We start from the raw sequence: 19,552 nt of genomic DNA on the forward strand, positions 1-19,552 counted from the left end.
TTTCGCCTCCCAATGTAGGGGGTGTGGGTTCGATCTCTGTTCGAGGAGCTAAGATCCCACATGCCTCGTGGCCAAAAAACCAAAACATAAACCAGAAGCAATATTGTAACAAATTCAATAAAGACTTTAAAACTGGTCCACGTCAAAAAAACCTTTAAAAAAAAAAGAAAGAAATGCAGAATCTCAGGACTCTCCCCAGACTTACTGAATCAGAATCTGCATTTCAACAATATCCTTGGGTGACTCACGTGCACAATTAAGCTTGAGAAACATTCGTACGGAACCCGCACAGGGCCTGGCATGCAGTAGCCACGGAAAGTCACAACTCTGGGTGCCATTTTTGTGACCCTGGAAAAACTGTTACGTACACCTCTCTGGGCCCCAGTTTCTCTGTCTAAATGGAGATGATAGAAGCAGTATCTCCCAGGATTCATGTGACGATGCGATGAGACCTAGCAAGTAAAGGGCCGGCACTGTCCTTGGCATTTGAGAATGTTCCATTCATGTTAGCTTTTCTTCTTTGTTTTTTCTTGTTATTATTCTGAATTCTTGATAGTGACCAGCCATGAGCCCACAGTAGGTTTGTGAGTAATAAGTGTTGGCTGGGAGTAATTAAAATAACAGGCAACAGCTAGTATGTAGCAGGTGCTCAACAGAAGGCTTTTTCCTTCTTTCCTTCCTTCTCCCCCAGCTTCTCCAGCGGGATCCAGCCACTCCCCTGAATGACCTGGAGAATGCCCCCCTGACTCAGGGATGGGGGGCGGGAGCCCTCACCCCTCACCCCCTTCCTCTGGCCCAGATTCCTCCCTAGTCCCAAATAGGCCGAGGCCCTTGGAGCTGTTTCGCCACCTGCTGTACATTCTGGGAACTGCAACCCCACCGACCGGCTGGGTGGAGGAAAGAGAGAATTAAACATTTGTTCACCAAGGGTGGGCTGGGCACCCTCTGTGGGTACCCAGAGGATTCGTCGCCGGGAGGGACCCAGTCCTTGCCCTCAGGGAGCCCATAGTTAGTGAAGGAGGCTGACATAGACATTCATAAATAAACGAAGTGTTACCGGTGCCGTGATAAAAGCAAAAACAGCAACAAAATTAACAAAACTGGTAGCTACCATTTCCTGGACACTTGCTCCTCACCATATACCAGGCAGCTGCCAGATGTGTCCTTCGTATCAGCTCAAGGTGCCGTGGATACAAAGGAGGGAGGGTCAATTTAGCTGTGGCTGGTGCAGGGTAAGAAAAAGAAAGGGGCCTCAGCTGAGGTGGTCCAGGCTCGCCTCCAACCCCCCCTTTGGCCAGGAGCGCGTCGTGGGGCACCCCTGAGCCTCCATAGGGTGACCCAGCCACACCACAGAGGAGCCACGTGGGAGGTGACCTTTTCTGTCTTGACTGAAACGGGCACCTGGCGTGGAAGCCATGTCTGGAGGCTGCCCAGCTCCTCCCCGGGAGAGCTCCCTGAGGTAGAGATGCCTGCTGGGTCAGAACCTGCCGGGTGACCGCTGTGCCCTCCTCAGGACCCTGCTCCAGCAGCTGCAGAAACTCCAGACTCTGGTCACCAACAAGATCTCCAGGCCTTACAAGATGGCTGCCACCCAGACTGGGACCTGCCTCATGGTAGGTGCTGTTCCCTCACCACAGGGCCACAGGAGGACAGGTCTTCCCCAGGCTGGCTTTCTACGGGTGGGGGGCGGGCAGAGCTTCAAGGGCCTGGCCATATTGTGGGCGGTGTCACCAGAGTAAACCATCCTAGTACCTGGTGCACTGGCTCCAGCAGACCCCAGCCTCTTTCCCCAAGTCCATGGAACCTTCCAGTACATGACCTTCCCTGACCAGTTCTAACACGGTGCGGATATGTAGTGACTCACGTGAACTCAGCTAGAGGATGGCAGGGCGAGTCCCGTGAGGAGGCAGCTTCTGCAGGCCCAGTGGAGTGGAGTGATGGGCCTGGGGGGATGAGAGGAAGTATGGACCTGGTTCTTTCTGGAATGGAGGGTGGGTGCCTAGGCTGTGGCTCAGGCCTCTGTTAGCCCCTCTTCCACATTTCCTGGAGCTGTACAGCCTGTTGCCTCCTGGCTAATCACTCCCCAGGCCCTCCGAGATCCTCAAGCTCTCAGGTGGCAAAGCCCCAGTAGAGGCAGGGGTTAGTTTGGGCTCCGTGACTCTTAACCTCCTCCTGCTGGCCCACCTTCCTGGGAATCCTGCTGGGAATCTGGTGTGAAGATACGTTCCCCTCCCTTGCCCCAATCTCAGCCTCCTCCCACACCTACCCCTTCCTTCCCTTCCTGATTCCTCCACCCCATAGGTGATAACCACATTGGCCAATTCCCCCTCTTTTCTAGCCCTGCCTTGGGTGGCCCCCCTACAATGGGCTGATATGTCCCGACAGCCTCTACCTTCTCCTCCACCATGTGCAGGAGGTGGTTGGCTCTGGCAGCAGCTTTCCTGGAAAAATATTGAGCCTTTTGCCCCCATTGGCTCGGGGGCAGGGGGAGGATTGGGGTGGCCAGGGTTGCAGCCCCTCTGCTCTCTCTCCACTACCAGGTGGCAGCCTTGTGCTTTGTCCTGGTGCTGGGCTCCCTCGTGCCCTGCCTCCCTGAGTTCTCCTCCGGCTCCCAGACTGTGAAGGAAGACCCCATGGCCACTGACAGCGTCTACACTGCCAGTCAGAGTGAGTGCTCTGAACCAGGCTGCCTTCCCCCCATGCCAGCCCCAACTTCAGAGCAGAAGCCAGACACAAGAGAGGAGCCAGGTTTGGGGCTGGTGCCGTCTCATTCTACCTCCTCATTTTGCAGATGGGGAAACTGAGGCCCCCAAAGGGTCTATGATGTGTTCAATGTTAGTTATAGAATTAGGACTACAGTGAAGAGCCCCTGATTCCCAGCCCACCCAGGAGTGGCTTGCGGGGGTAGGTTTAGGGAATAACAGGAATGTTTCCACCCTAGCCCCCATGTATTATGGTGCCAGTTGGTAGGGACATCTGCTAAGCACCATCAGTATTTTACAACTGGGATAGGAAAACAGTTTCAGCTCCAGGGACATTTTCCGTAAGATGGTGGTGGCTGCCTGAAGCACTGTGTTAAGAAGGACTCTGAGGCGCCACTCAGGATCAACAGGAAGGAGTGCCAGGATCCACTGGTAATGTCTGTCATGGGCAGAGGCGGGGTAGTGGTAGTGTGAGCTCAGATAGCCACCATCCCACAGGGGACTGTGAGGATTGTTAAGAGCATAGAGCTTCAGAGTCAGTCATATCTGCCACTCACTAACTGCGTGACCTCAGGCATGTGTGTTCACACTAAATTTCAATTACTTTATCTTGAAAATGGGAGTTACAAGTTCCACACTTCCTGAGCACATTTGTTGTGAAGACTAAATGACATGGTGCACAAAGGCCGTTAGCACAGTGCCTGGTACACAGCAGGCACCTACTAAATGAATGCAATCGCTTCCTTTTTGATGAGCTCACAAGAGGAGAGAAAAGATACAACACACAGTGGCAAGGGGAGAACTGGTATAGGGTGCAGCAAAGAATAGTATGGGTTTCCAGAAGCAGAGGATACTTCAGATAGACCTGTGGAAGAACTTCCAGACAGTCCCTCATCATTTACCAGGAGCGAATTATCCAGCAGGGCAGGAGGAGGAAGAGGAAACAGATGGGAGGTCAGAGAGAGAGGAGCTGAGGAGGGGTGAGTTTCAAGAAGGAGGGATACTTCAGGGAGAATGAGCTAAGCCTGCAGGGCCTTGAGGGGAGGAAGCGGCGTGGGGAGGGTTAGGGGAAGAGGAAGCAGAGGCGGGGAGTGAAAACCACTCCCTGGACCAGAGCAGCCTGAGAAGGAGAGAACAGGACAGTTAGTTACTAAGGAAGGTGGGTGGCAGGGAAGTAAGGTCTTGAGAGCCACGTGTCCATTTTCCCAAGGCCTGAGGGGCCTATGTGTGTTGGGAGGTACAGGGAACCTTGGAGAGGAAGGAATGGAAATGGGGCGGCGGGGGATGGGGAGCCTGGGGTTAGGGGGAGAGGGAGGGAGTGTTGATGGTCAGGGCTTCCCTGGTGGCGCAGTGGTTGAGAGTCCGCCTGCCGATGCAGGGGACACGGGTTCGTGCCCCGGTCCGGGAAGATCCCACATGCCGCAGAGCGGCTGGGCCCGTGAGCCATGGCCTGTGAACCTGCGCCTCCGGAGCCTGTGCTCCGCAACGGGAGAGGCCACAACAGTGAAAGGCGCACGTACCGTAAAAAAACCCTCCGAGTGAGCGCAGTGGGTTTCAGGCCCAGTGTCCGCAGGGTGAAGAGGAGATGACCTCTGGAGCAGGCTGGCTTACAGAGCTGGTGCACCGCACAGCTCCAGGGGCTCCGCTCACATAGACTGTGAGATCCGGGCCCTGAGAGTGAGAAGGGCGGTGGTGGGTCCTGGAGTCAGGCACACCTGGGTTTGCATCTCACCTTCAGTGCAGACTAGCCTGGGACAGCGTGCCTGCCAACCTGGAGCCTCAATTACCTGTTCTGTGAAATGGAGCTAAAAATATCTCATTCCAAGAGTTTCTGTTAATGATTTGATATAGGTTAAAGGATGCCTGCAATGCCTGGCACACGATAGAGATCCAAAAATTGTGTTTTCTTTTTTTTTTTATTTCCCTGAAGGGCAGACTAGGGCCTAGAACGGGAAAAAGATTAATTCAAGGTCTCACAGAAAGTGAGTGGTACAGTAGGATCAGAACCCAGGTCTCAGATGCCCCAGCCCAGTACCCTCTGCTTAGGAAGATCTAACTTTCTCTGAGTGCAGTTTCAATCACTCTATTATCTCATTTAAACCTCACATCAACAGGAGGTTAGCCCCCGTATTCCTATTTTACAGATGAGCAAACTGAGGCTCAGAAAGGTGAAAGCAAAGGCATGACTTGCCTGCAGTCACACAGCTCAGAATTGCTAGAGCTGGGATTCAGATCCAGGCCCGTAAGATTCCAGGGCCCAGGTCCTTAAACACCAGGCCCTGAATGTGGCCTGGATGGGGAGGGAGCCTCTTGGCACCGTGGCTCACCATGAGCTCCTTCTCCAGTGCCCTCCCGAAGCCTCCTGTTCTATGATGAGGGACCAGGCTCGTGGGAGGATGGCCGCAGCGCCCTGCTGCCCGTGGAGCCCCCGGATGGCTGGGAGATCAAGCCCGGGGGGCCGGCAGAGCAGCGACCCCAGGACCACCTGCAGCATGACCACCTGGACAGCACCCACGAGACCAGCAAGTACCTGAGTGAGGCCTGGCCCAAGGACGTCGGTGGAAACAGCACCAGTCCTGACTTCTCCCACCCTAAGGAGTGGTTCCACGAGAGGTGGGTGGGTGACCCCTTCCCTTCCTGGGGTCCCAGGCTCCCCCCGCCCTCTGCCTGCCTCTGGTCCCCATGTCCTCAGCCACACCCTCCCAAGGCCCTGTCCCTCCCGTGTCCAGACAGCTTGCAGAGGGGCGAGAGGGTCGTCCCTGGACAGAGTCACCCTTGACTTCTCTTCTCTCTCTAGGGATCTGGGCCCCAACACCACCATCAAACTCTCCTAGGCCGTGCGAAGACCAAGGACACAGGACGTACCCTCTGGCACTCAGAAGAGGGGTTGTCTTACTCACTAACCCGGATGCGGCTAGTACCCCTGCCCCCTGGGGTCCGTCTTCCCCCCAGCCCACCTTTGCCCCACATGTTGACTGGGGCCTCTCCTCTCCCCGCACATTTGGACTGTCCCCTTAGGCCAACCACTCTGTTCTCACCACCACTCCACAGCCATCCGTCCTTCTCAGATAAACCACTCACTGGGTTACCTTTCTTAAAACGACCAACAGGACCACTGCCTCCCTGCCCCAGCCCCGCCACACACACACACACACACACACACACACACACAAACACACACACACGTCAACAGACCGACACACACCCCCACCCCTCCCCCCACTGTACAGAGACCAAGAACAGAAATTGTTTGTAAATAATGAACCTTATTTTTTATTATTGCCAATCCCTAAGATATTGTATTTTACAAGTCTCCCTCCGACCTGCACCCCTCCCTTGTTTTATATTTTATGAAGTTAGTGCGGGCTTTGCTGCTCCCTGGCCCAGGAAAGAGGGTCCCCCCCACCCCTCACCTGGCCTCCCCCTGCCGCTGCCCAAGCGCTGGGCCTTTTTAATTGCCAAACTGCTTCACCCAACAGCTCAGCACATGCTTTAAGAAGGCATAAGTAAAAAAAAAAAAAAGATGCAGCATCAATTCCTGACTTTGTGCCTTTCTTCATCGTTGGGCTGGGGGCGGGGGGGTGGGACTGAAGGATGAAGGAGTAAGAAGGGTAAGTTTATTTTATATCCTGACCGGAGGTGATTGGGGGTGAGGGGTTTGAGAAAGCGTTTGCGTTGAGTTCCCTCTTCCAGCCAGGCGAGAGTTCAGACTAGATGGTCAAAGAATTCTGCAGCAATTCCCCCACCCCAAGGCTCCTCCAAGTACCTACGATTGCTGAGTATGGAAGCAGAAAGGCATATAAGCCACCAAGATGGCCTTTAGGGGGTGGTGACTGCGATAACGAACACCTAGGGTGGCCAGGCACTGCACCAGGCACTGTACACGCCATACTCAGGTTGGTCCTCCTAAGACCTGCCAGTTTCTTGGTTCTTGTATCCTTTGCTTCGGCTGGATTAAAAGCACAGACTTCGGAGTAAGAACAGCTGTGTTTGGCTACTGGCGCTGCCACTTGCTAGCTATGTGCAGTGGGCAGAATTCCAGTATGACTCCAAGGTTCCTGCCCCCTGGCATACACACCCTGTTTCATCCCTTCCCCTAAGGTCTGGAGGGGACCTGTGAATGTGAGGGGATGTCACTCCCGTAATTAGGTGACCTTTCATGGAAAAAGTAAAGGGATTTTGCAGGTGTAAGTAAGGTCCCAAATCAGTTGATTCTGAGTTAATTAAAAAGGAGGTTATCCTGGGTGGGCCTGACCTAATCAGGCGAGAGCCATTAAAAGAGGGACTGAGCCCCTCCTGAAGAGATAGTCTCCTGCTGACCTTGAAGAAGCAAACAGCCATATTGCTGTGAACCACATGGAGAGGGTGGCCTCTAGGCGCTGAAGGCCTCACGCTATGGTGGCAAGTCATCGGATTCTGCCAACAACCTGAGCAGCTTGGAAGAGGGCCTCAGCTCCAGATGAGACCCCAGCCCAGCCAACACCTGGACTGCCACCTGGTGAGAGCCTGAGCACAGGACCCAGCTGAGCTGTACCCAGATCTGAGCCATGGACACTGAAATCATACATGTGTTGTTTTAAGCCATGTTTGTAGTAATTCCTTATGCCGTGTAGGAAGCTAAGACACTACATAACCTGAACCTCTCTGAGCCTCCACTTCTCCGTTTATAAAAAGAGGATATAACTAAGATTCAGTACATGAGGCTGTTGTAGGGATTCAATGAGGTAAATCATATAAGGTGTTGAGAACAGGGCCCAACGTACACTGGCTCTGAGAAAGATCAGCTGTGCATTCAGAGGCAGTGTCAATACAGTGAGCTAAGAGCCAAGCTAAGGGTGTTATTACAAGCACAGAGGAGGGTGCCTCACCCAGACAAGCAGTAAGGGCTTCCTGGAAGAGGTGACATGAAGGACTGTTGCAAGTAGGCAGGAGAGAGAAAGGGGCATTCCAGAAAGAAACAGCCTGGGCTAAGGCCTCAAAGGTGGGAGAGAGAGCAGGAAAACTTCAAGAAAACCTCAAATAGTTCAGAACAGCCAGAAAGTAAAGGGCAAGGATGCTGAGAACTGAGGCTGGATAGTGATCAGGGCCCAGATCCAGAAGGGCCTTGAATGCCTTGCTCTGGCATTTGGACTTTATCATGCAGGCATGATACTTTCATACTCGGAAGAAGGGGCCTGGTGGTGGGATGGCGCCTGGGCCAGCCGCCCACCAGAGGAAAAGATGGACAAGACCAGACAGAACTATGGAGCCGCAGAATTGGCCTTCAAGGGACTTCCCTGGCAGTCCAGTGGTTAAGACTTTGCCTTCCAATGCAGGGGGTGCGGGTTCGATCCCTGGTTGGGGAGCTAGGATCCCACATGCCTTGCGGCCAAAAAAACAAAACATAAAACAGAGACATTATTGTAACAAATTCAATAAACACTTTAAAAATGGTCCACATCAAAAAATAATCTTTAAAAAATAAAAAGAATTGGCCTTCAAGCCCCATCCTCTATCCTCCTCCCACAGCCTCATCTTGACCACTTGATGGGGACCTCATTGCCTGCTGCGGGGCATCAGTTTTAACTGCTAGAACACACAGGCCTTTGCAGCAAGGCCATTAAAGTCTGGGCTCTGGGCCAAAGCTATGATTATTATTAACAATAACTTTTAGCACACCCCCTTTCCTGATTGATTCATCCATTCTCTCTATTAGTCATTCAACAAACTGCCTTCAAAGGTCCCCCAGGCTTGTGGAGGAGGCTGGGGAGTAAACCAGTCATCAGAGTCAGTGTGATGGAGGGGTGTACAAGATGCTAAGGAGATGCAGAAGAATGTCATGTAATTCAGATTCTGTGGGTCAGGGAGGGCAACTTGGATTGAGTCTTAAAGGATGGGTAGGAGTTGGCGAGGTACAGAAGGGGTCAGGGTGTTTGGGGTGGAGAGAATGTCAGGTGCAGACACAGAGCCATGAAAAGCAGGGCCAGGACCCGGTTGAGGCAAGGGGGGTGATTAGCCTGCAAAATTTAAGGAGGCGCTTGTATAGCCCTGAGAGTGAGTACCTCCTTAAATTTGGCACCCTAGGAGCCCCAACTTGCTTCACCCTCATCCCGGCCCTGATAGAAAGTAGGGCCCTTGCAGGGATCTAAAGAAAGAACATTTTATCCTGAAGGTGATAGAGAGCCGCTGAATATTGTTAAGCCGGAGATAATCAGATTTGCCTGTCCTGGGGCTCTGCAGCGGGTATAGTGAAGATGAGACAGATTCTGGAGATAATTAGAAGGAATGATCAACAGGCTTTGACATCAAATTGGCTGTGGAGTGCAAGAGGGAGGGTGGAGCCCGGCATGACATTTAGATGTCTGACTTGGAGGCCACGGTGGTGGTGGATGAGACCTTTCGCTGAGACAGGGAATGCAGGAGGAAGAGCAGGTTTGGAGAGAAGAAGAATTCGTTTTATCGTATCTTGCATTTGAGCTGCCTGTAGAATGTTCACATTAGCATGCAAGTCTAGGGCTTGCCAGAAAGGGATCCCAGGCAGATGAGAAAATTGTCAGCATCCAAGTGGTATGTTAAAGTCTTGGGTCTGGAGGCTTCCCTGGTGGTGCAGTGGTTGAGGGTCCACCTGCCGATGCAGGGGACACGGGTTCGTGCCCCGGTCCGGGAGGATCCCACATGCCGCAGAGCAGCTAAGCCCATGTGCCACAACTACTGAGCCTGCTCTCTAGAGCCTATGAGCCACAACTACTGAAGCCCGGGTGCCACAAATACTAAGCCCATGTGCCGCAACTACTGAAGCCCGCATGCCTAGAGCTCGTGCAACAAGAAAAGCCACCGCAATGATAAGCCCGCGCACCACAACGAAGAGGAGCCCCTGCTCGCCACAACTAGAGAAAGCCAGCACGCAGCAACGAAAATCCAACACAGCCCCAAATTAAAAATTTTTAAAAACCAAATATTTACGGAGTATCCCTTATGTACATGGCACCATGCTGACCTTGGAGCACAAACAAGACCCAGCTCCTGATAGCAAAGGGCTTGAAATCTAGCATCTTCCCATTATTGAGTTGTGACCATCCGCCAAGCATTGGACTGAGAACTCTACATGTCCAATTAGGAATCAAAATAATCCTAAAGGGTGAGTATTTTTATAGATGAACAACGTGGGGTTCAGAGAGGTGAAATGACTTGACCAAGGTCATACATCTAGTAAGTGGCAAAGTGGGTACTTGAAGACAGGTCTGTTTGGCTTCAGAGCTTACGTTGCCCCTCCAGCTCTCCAGCTCTCATCCCAGCACAGCTTCCTCCCTCCTTCCCCACAGCCCAGCTTCTTATCCTTGCACAAAATCCAAGCACAGTGGGGCGTCCTGGAGCCCAGGGTTTGGCAAGTTGGTCAAAGCATGGTCATCTGCGGTCACCACCCTATGCCTGTCCATCCCAGGCAGTCTTCCCCACCTATGTTAGGAGGCAGGCTTAATCCCCTCGCACAAGCCACCTGTTGACATCCCGCCTCCTCAGCGCTAAGGGGGCACATCCCCAGTATGGCCCCAGTGATGGAGCTGCAGCTCCGCCCTCTGCTGTCAGCCCTGGCAGCTGGCCTTGCTGCAAACACGTGTGATGGCTTTCACGGGGCTAGTCATCCTGCTCAGGTTGCCACAACAAACCCTTTGTTACACCTGGAAACCAAAGCTCTAGCAGCAGGGAGAGCAGCTGTGGGCGATGCCTGGAGCTGGGATGGGCCAGGGCCAGGCTCCAATTCCAGAGGGTGGACCACCCCAGAAGCCATCTGGCCAAATGGGGCACCTATTTGATGTGGGTAACAGGTGCCCCTTGGGGCATTGGGATGGAGGAGACAGGCTGGGAATTCACCTCCAAAGGAGCCCGAGTCTCTCTGTCATCAGAGTGACAGTTAAGAGCATGGGTCTGACGTCCATTTTGTATGCGACCTTGGAAAATTACCGGACCTCTCGAAGCCTCAGCATCCTCAACTGAAGAATAGTACCCACCCTCCTAAAGCTGCTGTGAGGGGTAAATGAAAGCTTGTACATGAAGGCCTTAGCACAAGTTATGCAGTAAACACTCAAAAGGCATTAGCTATTGTTTTCTGAGCGCAGAGACGATGGCTGCAGTGGTTCCATGAAGAGAGTTGCAGCTGGGAGAGGCTGCAGAAGGTGGTCAAGCGGGTCGGGGTGGGAGCGAGGGGGGCTTTCATTTTTCCCTTGGATTCTTGGGAAGAGGGCAGAGCCACAGCTAAAAAATAATGCAGTCAGCAACTGGTCCTAAGTGGGGAAGGTGTGAGGACAGAGTGGAGAAGCTTCACTTTAAAAAGGACTGAGCGGGGAGAGCTTCGAAGGAAAGAGCTGAACAAGAAACCAACCGGCAACCCAGCAGCTAAGCAGCTGTGAGGGAATGTCAAATCCAGCTAGAACTACCATAATTCTTGTTATAGGAGGCCTGGGTGTTTGGAAAATTAGCAATCCTAAAGGCAATCTCAGGGGCGAAGATGTGGGGAAGGAGGAACTCCCAAGTGCCCCAGCCCACCCTCTTCAGCAACAGGGCTTCTTTAGAACTTGGCTTTAGGGAGGAAGCTCCCCTGTGGCCAAGCTGTTTAATGCAATTCCATTTATACCATTCATCCAAGATGGGATTGCTGGACCAGGAGAGAGGGGGGAGGCAGAGCTGGGGCATCTGCCTTTTGGGAGTTTACAGATGAGGGAAACGGGCAAATGTGAGGCTGCTACTGTGTGGCAGGCAGCACGAGGGAGTGGAAAAGGGCATGAGTTCTGGGGCCAAAAGACCTAGATTTAAATCCTGGCTCACCACTCACTCACCTCACCTGAGCTATCTTGAGCAAATAAAGCACTTGAATGACATCTCAGGGTCCTCATCTGTAACATGGAGGAAGTGATAATACCCACCACCCAGGCTTGTGGTAAGAATCAAATGAGATGTTAATTATTGTTAGAGGGTGAAGGGGAATGCCCAGAGAGGGGCCCAGGAAATAGTTATGGGGCTGAAGGAGGGAGACAGCATCTGTAGTGGAGTGCCAGGAAGGGTTCATGGGAGATGTGGCACCTGAGAATGGCCTTGATGGATAGACAGGATTTCAGAGAAGGGGACATATTCCAGGCAATGGGAACAACGTGAGCAAAAGCACAGAGCAGGACAGCCACTGTAGGGCTGGCGAGGGTTGGAGGAGCCTTGAGCAGTACAGCTCTCCCCGCTCTGTAATCCATTCTCTACCTCTGAGAATCTGGTCCTTCCCACCTTCCTGGGCTCACAGTCAGTGGGAAAAGATAAGACAGACTAGACTAGACACTGGGTGCAGAGGGCAATGGGATCTGGGAGGAAGAAGAGTGCCTTTCAGCTGGAGCCATCCAGGGAGACTTCCTGGAAGAGGAGGCATTTTAGTGGATCCTCAGAATTTGAAGTACAGCAACAGAAGGAGATTTCAGATGAACAGTGCTGTACAGCCCTGATGCCAATTCCCAGAATAAGGAACACAGATGAGTGGAAGGAAATGGGTGGAATTGGAGGCTAGGATGTGGGAAGGTCAAGGCAGGCCTCGAATGCCAGGCTGAAGTATAGGCAAGGGGGAACCACTAAATACTACAGAGGGAGAGTAAATGCTGCGGTCAAAGGTTGACTTCAGAAAGATGAGTCTGGGGTAGTAGATAGGAGGCATTAGACCTGAGAAGCTAACCAGGGTCCCACCATCATCCAGATGTAAGGCTCAGGTGAAGAACACCCCAATGACAAGAGGAGATGATGCAAGGAGGAACCATGGGATTTCCAGGGGGAAGAAGACCCCAAGGAGACCTCTAGTCTTTCCTTCCGGAGTTGGGTCCCCCCCTCTCCCGACCCAGGAGGCTGATTCAAACTTCTGGGAGACTCTGGCCCAGGAGCCTCAGGGGGGCAGGTCACAAGAGGCAGCTGGGCCTTGAGGAGGCTGCCAGGCTCCAGGGTCCGGAAGCTCTCCATCCCACACCCACCCCGAGCTGGGTCCCTTTCCCGGATGGGTTGAGAAGAGCTCTAGGCCTAGAGGCAGTGTTACCGGCAATCGGGTCCATCCCCACATTCCAGGCGTCCGAGAGTATGTTCTCCTTCCTGTGCCCCTTCCCCAAATCGAATTGGGTCTGTAAAGTCCCGTGGCGCCGACGGGGTTAAAGCCAGCTCGTGTCACCGCCCCCGCCACCCCACCTGCCCGCCGCAGCGGCGAATGCCGAAGCCGGAAAGCGCGGGACAAGGTGGGTATATCACAGCCGCTGAGTGACGGGCGGGGCGGTGATTGGCCGCTGCCAAGCTGCAGGGTACAGGGGAGGGGGCGCAGGGGTGGGCTTTGGCGGGCGCCCAGGGCTGGGTTCGTGCCCGCCGCCGGCTGGGCCGGGCTCGCTCCTCCAGTGCCCGAGCCGGGCTGGCTGGGCCGGGCGGCGCCCTCCGCACCGGACCCCGCGGGCTGGCGGGTGTCTCTAAGGTGACACTCCGGTGCGCGTCAGCGGCGGTGGCTGCAGGCGCGCGCTCATCGCCCGGGCTCTGGCTCCGCTCAGGCTCCGGCTCCAGCCGTCCGGGGGCCGCCCCAGCGCTCACCACGCAGCACCCCGACACCCACCAAGACCCCCTCCCGAGGGGCCCGGGAAGATCCCCGCCGGCCTTTCCGAGGCGCAGCGTCCAGCAGCTGCCGCTCCCGTCGTCTGAGCCCCGGCGTCGGGAGGGGCGTGCGGGACCCGGCGCTTCCCTCCCTCTCCGCCTCGCGTTCCCGGGCCCAGGAGGAAAGGAGACTGAACTTGAGCAGGGAACCCCGAAAGGCCGCAGGAGCCGCGGGAAGAGGGCGGCCTGAGGATGGCCGAGGGGCCGGGCGGCGGAGGGCCCCGCGGGGACGGGGCTGGCGGAGGCTGCCGCGCAGCCGAGGAGGAGGTGGTGCGGCGACGCTGCCGGCGGGGGGCGGAGGCCGAGGTCTCGCAGCAGCAGTGGCTCGAGGCGCCCCGGGGCATGGCCGCTGGACCCCCGGTGGAGGAGCGGTTCCGCCAGATGCACCTACGAAAGCAGGTGTCTTACAGGTAAGAATGCGGGCAGAGGGGAGCCCAGCGCTTGGGACCACTCCCCTTTTCAGTCAGCAGTCATTGAGCGCCTGCGGCTTGCCTGACACTGCTCTAGGCCCTGGGGATTCAGAAATGACTACCAAGGGGTCTCTGCCTTCTGTGTCCAAGGGGGAGCTTCTGGGACCCTTTCTCTAATGAACAGTGAAAGCCCTGTTCATTCAACGTGAAATTACTGATGCCCGCTGTGTGCCAGGTACGGTACTGGGCGCTGAGGGGAAAAATAACCAAGACATGATCCTACGAACCTCTATCTGCTGGGGAGAGCCAGGAGATGCTCCTGGCTCTTCTTCTAGGGGAAAGAGGGACCCCCTACTCATTCAATAGGCCTTACTTGAGCTTTCCTGTAGGCTGACCCTGTGCTAGGCACTGGCCTGTGGAAGTGACCGAAATGATGCTTGCTGCCACCATGGCTGAGACCCTGCTGCCTAGAGAAGGGGAAGGAATCCCCTCCTGGACCCCTCTGCCCAAGCAGACCTTCACCGGCATCCCAGTGGCAGACTGAAACTTGCACTCCCACCCGAATCTTCTTAAACGTCTTCTGCCTGTGAAAGATTCCCAGCCTCCCAGGTCCCACCACCTATGCCCAGAGGAATCAGCTGGAGCGGGCCCCAGAGACCACTTTTATGATTTGGGATGGGGTGGGGGAGGACTGCCCCTCAGTAAGGGTGCCTACATTACACAGAGGAGGGATCTGAGGAGGGCGGTGGAGGCAGGACAGGGGCGGCCCTCGCCATCCTCTTCCTCTCCCAGACCACAGCCTCAACCAGGACTTGCTGCCCCTCTAAAGCCCCTGGCCCAGAGGGACCTTTGAAGGGTCCAGCAGGGACAACGAGGTGTCTGCAGTCCTTGAAACCATCGGCCTGTTTAGAGAGGACAAATTTCCTGTTTACAACCCGAGGACTTGGGATGTGTCTGAGGCTGCCTTGCTACGTGGGGCTTCTGGGAGGGTGTTTCGTAAAACTGACCCAGTCCTGGGAGCTTGAAGGACCCCACTATTTTTAATGGCTATGAGACCATCGGGCCTCCATCACTTGGGGGAAGATGAGAGAGAACAGGAGGGGACTTTTCCACCATCATGAAGTGAGATGCTCAGAATAAACGGGCAGGAAGTTACGTCCCCATGGGCCCTACCTTCACTGTCTGGGGCCTATTAGGAATTGGGAGTACACTGAGCTATGTTACTGAGTTCTTCTAGAACACCGTGCTGAGAGAAGAGCATCGTCCGTCCCCTAGCTGCAGAGGGAAGGGCCCCTGAAAGTCCCCTGGGGGAGGAGAGAGTACAAAGAGACTGATGGGTGATGGGGCATAGAATAAAAGAAATATTAGTCTGGGAGTCGGGAGGCCTGGCTTGTATTCTCACTCTGCCAGTGACTTGTGTGTCCTTGAGCTAGACAATCTCTCTTTCTCTCTGGGCCTCAGGTCTTCACCTATGACATAAGAGTGGGACCCAAGGTCAGGAACAAAGAGCATCTGGAGCTGAAAAGGAAGCCAGAGTGCCAGAGTGGGGTAGAGGCTTAGAGGGATGGGGGCAGAGAATAATCAAAAGGCTGCGATAGAAGATGCTGTGTGCGCACACTCACACGCACGCACACTCAGAGATAGCCACAAGGGCTGGGGTTCCCCCAGGGTGGTTCCTGAATGGAGGCCCCTCCACAGCCCAGACTTGAGGCCTCTAGTCACTAAGGATGCAGGGTCACCAAGCTGTGGCTCCTCTCTGACTGTGAAAAGATCAGGAGGCCTCCGGGTCACCTGTGTGAGGGCTGCAGAAGAAGCACCAGGGCAGGTGCCAGCTGTCACCCCTGGACAGATCAAGTGAGGCACCTCCTCATACCTTGCGGTTAGGCCAGAAGCTCCATCTTAGGACCAGCGCAGGACAGAGCGTCAGGTCAAGAAGAGCACCCTGTGTAGAGGGGAGAGGAAGCCTGGGAAAGAGACAGAGCCCTGGGCTGCCCAGGGGACCCCAGTGGAATGACTCAGCCCTCCCCTGTGGCTGCCATCCTAAACAGCCTTGTGACCAATGCTGTTCTTCCTCATACAGGCCGCTGGGGGCTGGCAAGAGCCAGGCCCACCGTGGCCCTTCCCACATCCTCTGCCTGCCACAGTTCCACGCAGCTCTGGCTTGCAACTAGACCTCCCACCCCGCTGTGAGGAGTTGCTAAGAAAAGCAGTTGAAAGCCATTCACAGACAGAAAAGGCTTTTAGACAGAAATGCGGGGGCAAAAAAATCCGAGGGCGAGGGGTGGCAGCAGAAGCAGGATTGAGGCCTGGCTGCCTCTGACATAAGTGAGGATGGGGATTTTCAGCAGCACAGTAGGAGCTTTTAGGGACGTGGAGGTTTCTGGGAAATAGGTTCCCTTTACCCCACAGCTCTGGTGTGGGCTGGAAGCAGCCCTGGCAGCTGTTTTAGGGGGATGGAGAGATGGCAGTTCTCTGCCAGTGGAAACTCTCGGGGAGAGGGAAGTGGGAGGACATCTTGTGTCTGCATCTGGGCCTGAGGAAAACTCCCAGACACTCAAGGAAGTCCTAAATGCTCAGGGTTGGGCTCAAGGGACCATTGGAGGGTGGCCTCCAGCCTGGGAGAAGCCAGGGGTACAAGGGACACTGGATTTGGTCTGAAAGGAGCAGTCAGAAGATGCAGAACTTGAACCTCTGGAGATAAGCCCAGTGGTTCCCAAATCAGATCAGCTGAGCATCTCTTTTAAAATCATTTCTAAAGCCCTTCCTGGAGATCCTGTTACAGAGAGTCTGGGATTGGGCCTGGGCATGCCAACTTTTAAAAACCTCCCCAGGTAATTTTGACAGTCAAGTAGGTTCAGAAACCACTGACTTCACCTGCGGAGAAGCTGGAGGAGAGAGAGCAAGGGTAAAGTGTGAGCTGGATCACTGGGGTGTGGCTGGTAGGGGGCTTCCCAGTCCTGGGTGCTTTTGTGGCCCTAGAAAGACCTTGAAGGAGGGTCAGCACCTCTGTCTGCAGCTCTGACCCTGGGCCAGACACTGTATGAGATGGAAGCATGAGATAACATTCTTCTCTCAAAAAAAGTATGATTCCATCCAGGGCCAGACAGTAAATATTTCCAGCTTCGCAGGTCACATGGTCTCTGTCACTTTGCTCTGCCGTCACAGTGTGCAAAAGACTCCACAGACAATACGGAAACCAGTGAGCGTGACTGGACTCCAGTAAAACTTTATTTATAGACACTGAACTTTAAACTTCATATCATTTCTACTGTCACAAATATTCTTTTGCTCTTTTCCAACCATTTAAAATTGTAAAGACCATTCTTAGCTCACAGCCATACAAAATCAGGCAGCAGACCAGATGTAGCCCTTGGCCATAGTTTGCCAACCCCCGATCCAGCAGATGGGATGGGACAAACACATGGGAAAGACAGCTGATGGTGGGCATTAGGAATTAACACGGGCATTGGGCAAAGTGGCACATGCATTGCACTGAGAGAGGCAGTGCAATGCACATGCATGCAGTCTTCAGGGTCAGAGAAACCTGGGTTCGAATTCCAGCTCTGCCCCTTGCTAGCTGGGTAAATCACTTTCACCTCCGACCCCATTTCCTCTATGGAAAATGGGAACAATAATACCTGTACAAGAGGGTGGCTGGCAAGATGAAAGAAGATAAGAGATGTAAAGTTCCTGACTTGTAGCGTGGGTGAGACACAAGTTAGATCTTCTGCCCTCTATAGCTGGACCTTCTTGTGGGTTGGGGCCGGGGAGAGGTTCAGGAAGGCCCCTGAACGAGGTTCACCCTGAGTGATGGATGGCTGATGAGACCTGGGAGTGGCAGAGTTTAACAAAGGGTAAGAGCAAGGGCTGAGCCTCTGTGCACGTCCCAGGCTGCAATCCTCCCCCTGCCCCCTCCACCCCCACGGAGGGGCTGGGGGGAAGCGACTGGGGGTGCCAGCTGGCAGGGGAGGGTGCCCCCTGCTGTGGGCATGGGACTGTGGGTACCAAGCTCCTCGAGGGAGGGGCACCTGATCCAACTCTCCCTGCTGCTATTTACCAGAAGCTAAAAATAACCAAAGAGTGACAGGGAGATGGGGCCGATTTGTAATTTAAATAGCAACGGGATAAAGCAAAGAGCTGCAAGAGATCACATTCTGTCCTGAATTTAAAATGCAAAAACCGGGGGCAGAGAGAGGAGCTGGAGCTGGAGGAGGGGGCCCGCTGCCAGAGGAAGCAGGAAGCTGGGGGTCTATCGTTCTCCTTCCTTTGGGAAGGGCGCGGGCCCAGGCCCGGCCCGGAACTCCTTCCTCCCCTCAGGGACCCAAGATTCTTGCTGACTCGTGAGTCAAAGGCCAGGAAGGCTGTGCCTAGAGGTGGGGCCAGGCTTATGTGAAGGCGGGCGTTGTAGGGTTGGGATTCCAGAAGGAGGGTCTTATCTGAGCCTATTTTAGCCCAGGATGCTTGAGACAGGCCCCCTCAGCATCTCATGCCCCGCACCTCCCGCACCAGGGGACATAAGTCCCTTGGGCCTTTTGGAGGGGAGCTGGGAGGACCAGTTCCAGCAGAGGCACTTGAACAGGTTCTTCTCTGCTGTGCTGCTAAAAAGACATCAGGAAGCCTGGGTTAGAGTCTCATCTTTGCTTCAGTTGGTGCCATTTCAGAGCAGGGCATACCGAGAAGCCCCCAAGGATCCAGGTCCCAAGGACAAGGGTTAGCACAGGCTAAGGAAGACCTGTCTTTTTTTTTTTTTGCGGTACACGGGCCTCTCACTGTCGTGGCCTCTCCCATCGCGGAGCACAGGCTCCGGACGCGCAGGCTCAGCGGCCACGGCTCACGGGCCCAGCCGCTCCGCGGCACATGGGATCCTCCCGGACCAGGGCACGAACCCGCGCCCCCCGCACCGGCAGGCGGACTCTCAACCACTGCGCCACCAGGGAAGCCCAAGACCTGTCTTTAAGGATGCACAAAGTGGGTAGGGAAGGCACCGGGAACACATCTGGTTTCTGCTGGGCCCCACTGTGCTTAACCAGTGTTCTTGGCCTACAGGTGTTTGGGGAAGGAAGACTCATCTGGACTCACAGAATAGGGGGGGATTTGAGGATCACTCGGCAGCATCTTACAGTTGAGGAACTGAGCCTCAGAGAAGTTAAGCAATTTGCTAAGACCGCAGTCAGTAACTGGTAGAGCCAGGATCCAGACTCAGTTCAGCTTCACTCCAAACCCGTTGTCAGGCTTTCAAGGGCCTGGACGTTCATCCTTAAGGCTCTCTTCTTTTGGCTCTGTACTAAGTGCACATATCCCTGGGAGGGGTAATAGCAAAGGGGTGTGAGGGCTGGAAGGTGGTTCTGCAATCAGGGCTTGTGATCCAACAGATGGGGACGGGAGGCTTGAAGGACAGGAGACCTGCGGATCTTGCCCTGGGAGCTTGGTGCTGCAGTCCAGGCCCGAAGCAGCAGGAAGCTCCTCAGGGCAGATCTAGCTGACCCCGAGCAAGGGGACAGACACCCAAGCTCCTCTGCCCTCCAGCCTGGGGACCTGGAAGGTGCCAAAGGCAGTTTCCAAGAGCGATCATGGTTTGAGGGACCACACTTCACTGCAGAGCTGCCTGTGCTCTACCCACAGCTCTCTTGCCCCAGTGGGAAAGGGTCCCCAGCCCCTCCTCCAGATTTCATCCCACACGTGACTTTAATGAGGCTACCCAGAAGGAGCCTAATCAAATTTCCATCTGTCACTAGCCAGCAGCACCTGCAACCCAGCTCAGGTACATCTGTCTCCTCTGTGGGGGTAGAGGCCCAGAACCTGGGCAGGGGCCAA

The 19,552-nt window shown here is 54.6% G+C and overlaps 1 protein-coding gene across 2 annotated transcripts in view; it reads left to right on the forward strand.

Annotated features, from left to right (window-relative positions):
- Positions 1 to 6,249, forward strand: part of CREB3L1 (cAMP responsive element binding protein 3 like 1) — a 35,111-nt gene extending 28,862 nt beyond the window's left edge. The window contains exons 9-12 of one of the 2 annotated variants that reach the window (XM_073808841.1): positions 1,514 to 1,613; positions 2,541 to 2,667; positions 5,048 to 5,319; positions 5,500 to 6,249. In XM_073808841.1, coding sequence (XP_073664942.1) covers positions 1,514 to 1,613; positions 2,541 to 2,667; positions 5,048 to 5,319; positions 5,500 to 5,958 — 958 coding nt within the window. In that variant the 3' untranslated portion in view covers positions 5,959 to 6,249. The remainder of the gene's footprint in view (positions 1 to 1,513; positions 1,614 to 2,540; positions 2,668 to 5,047; positions 5,320 to 5,499) is intronic. The other variant, XM_033860560.2, reaches the window with a different exon arrangement.
- Positions 6,250 to 19,552: the final 13,303 nt, after the last annotated feature.

The sequence above is a fragment of the Tursiops truncatus genome, chromosome 8 (genome assembly GCF_011762595.2).
Source record: "Tursiops truncatus isolate mTurTru1 chromosome 8, mTurTru1.mat.Y, whole genome shotgun sequence".
NCBI classification, from domain to species: Eukaryota; Metazoa; Chordata; class Mammalia; order Artiodactyla; family Delphinidae; genus Tursiops; species Tursiops truncatus.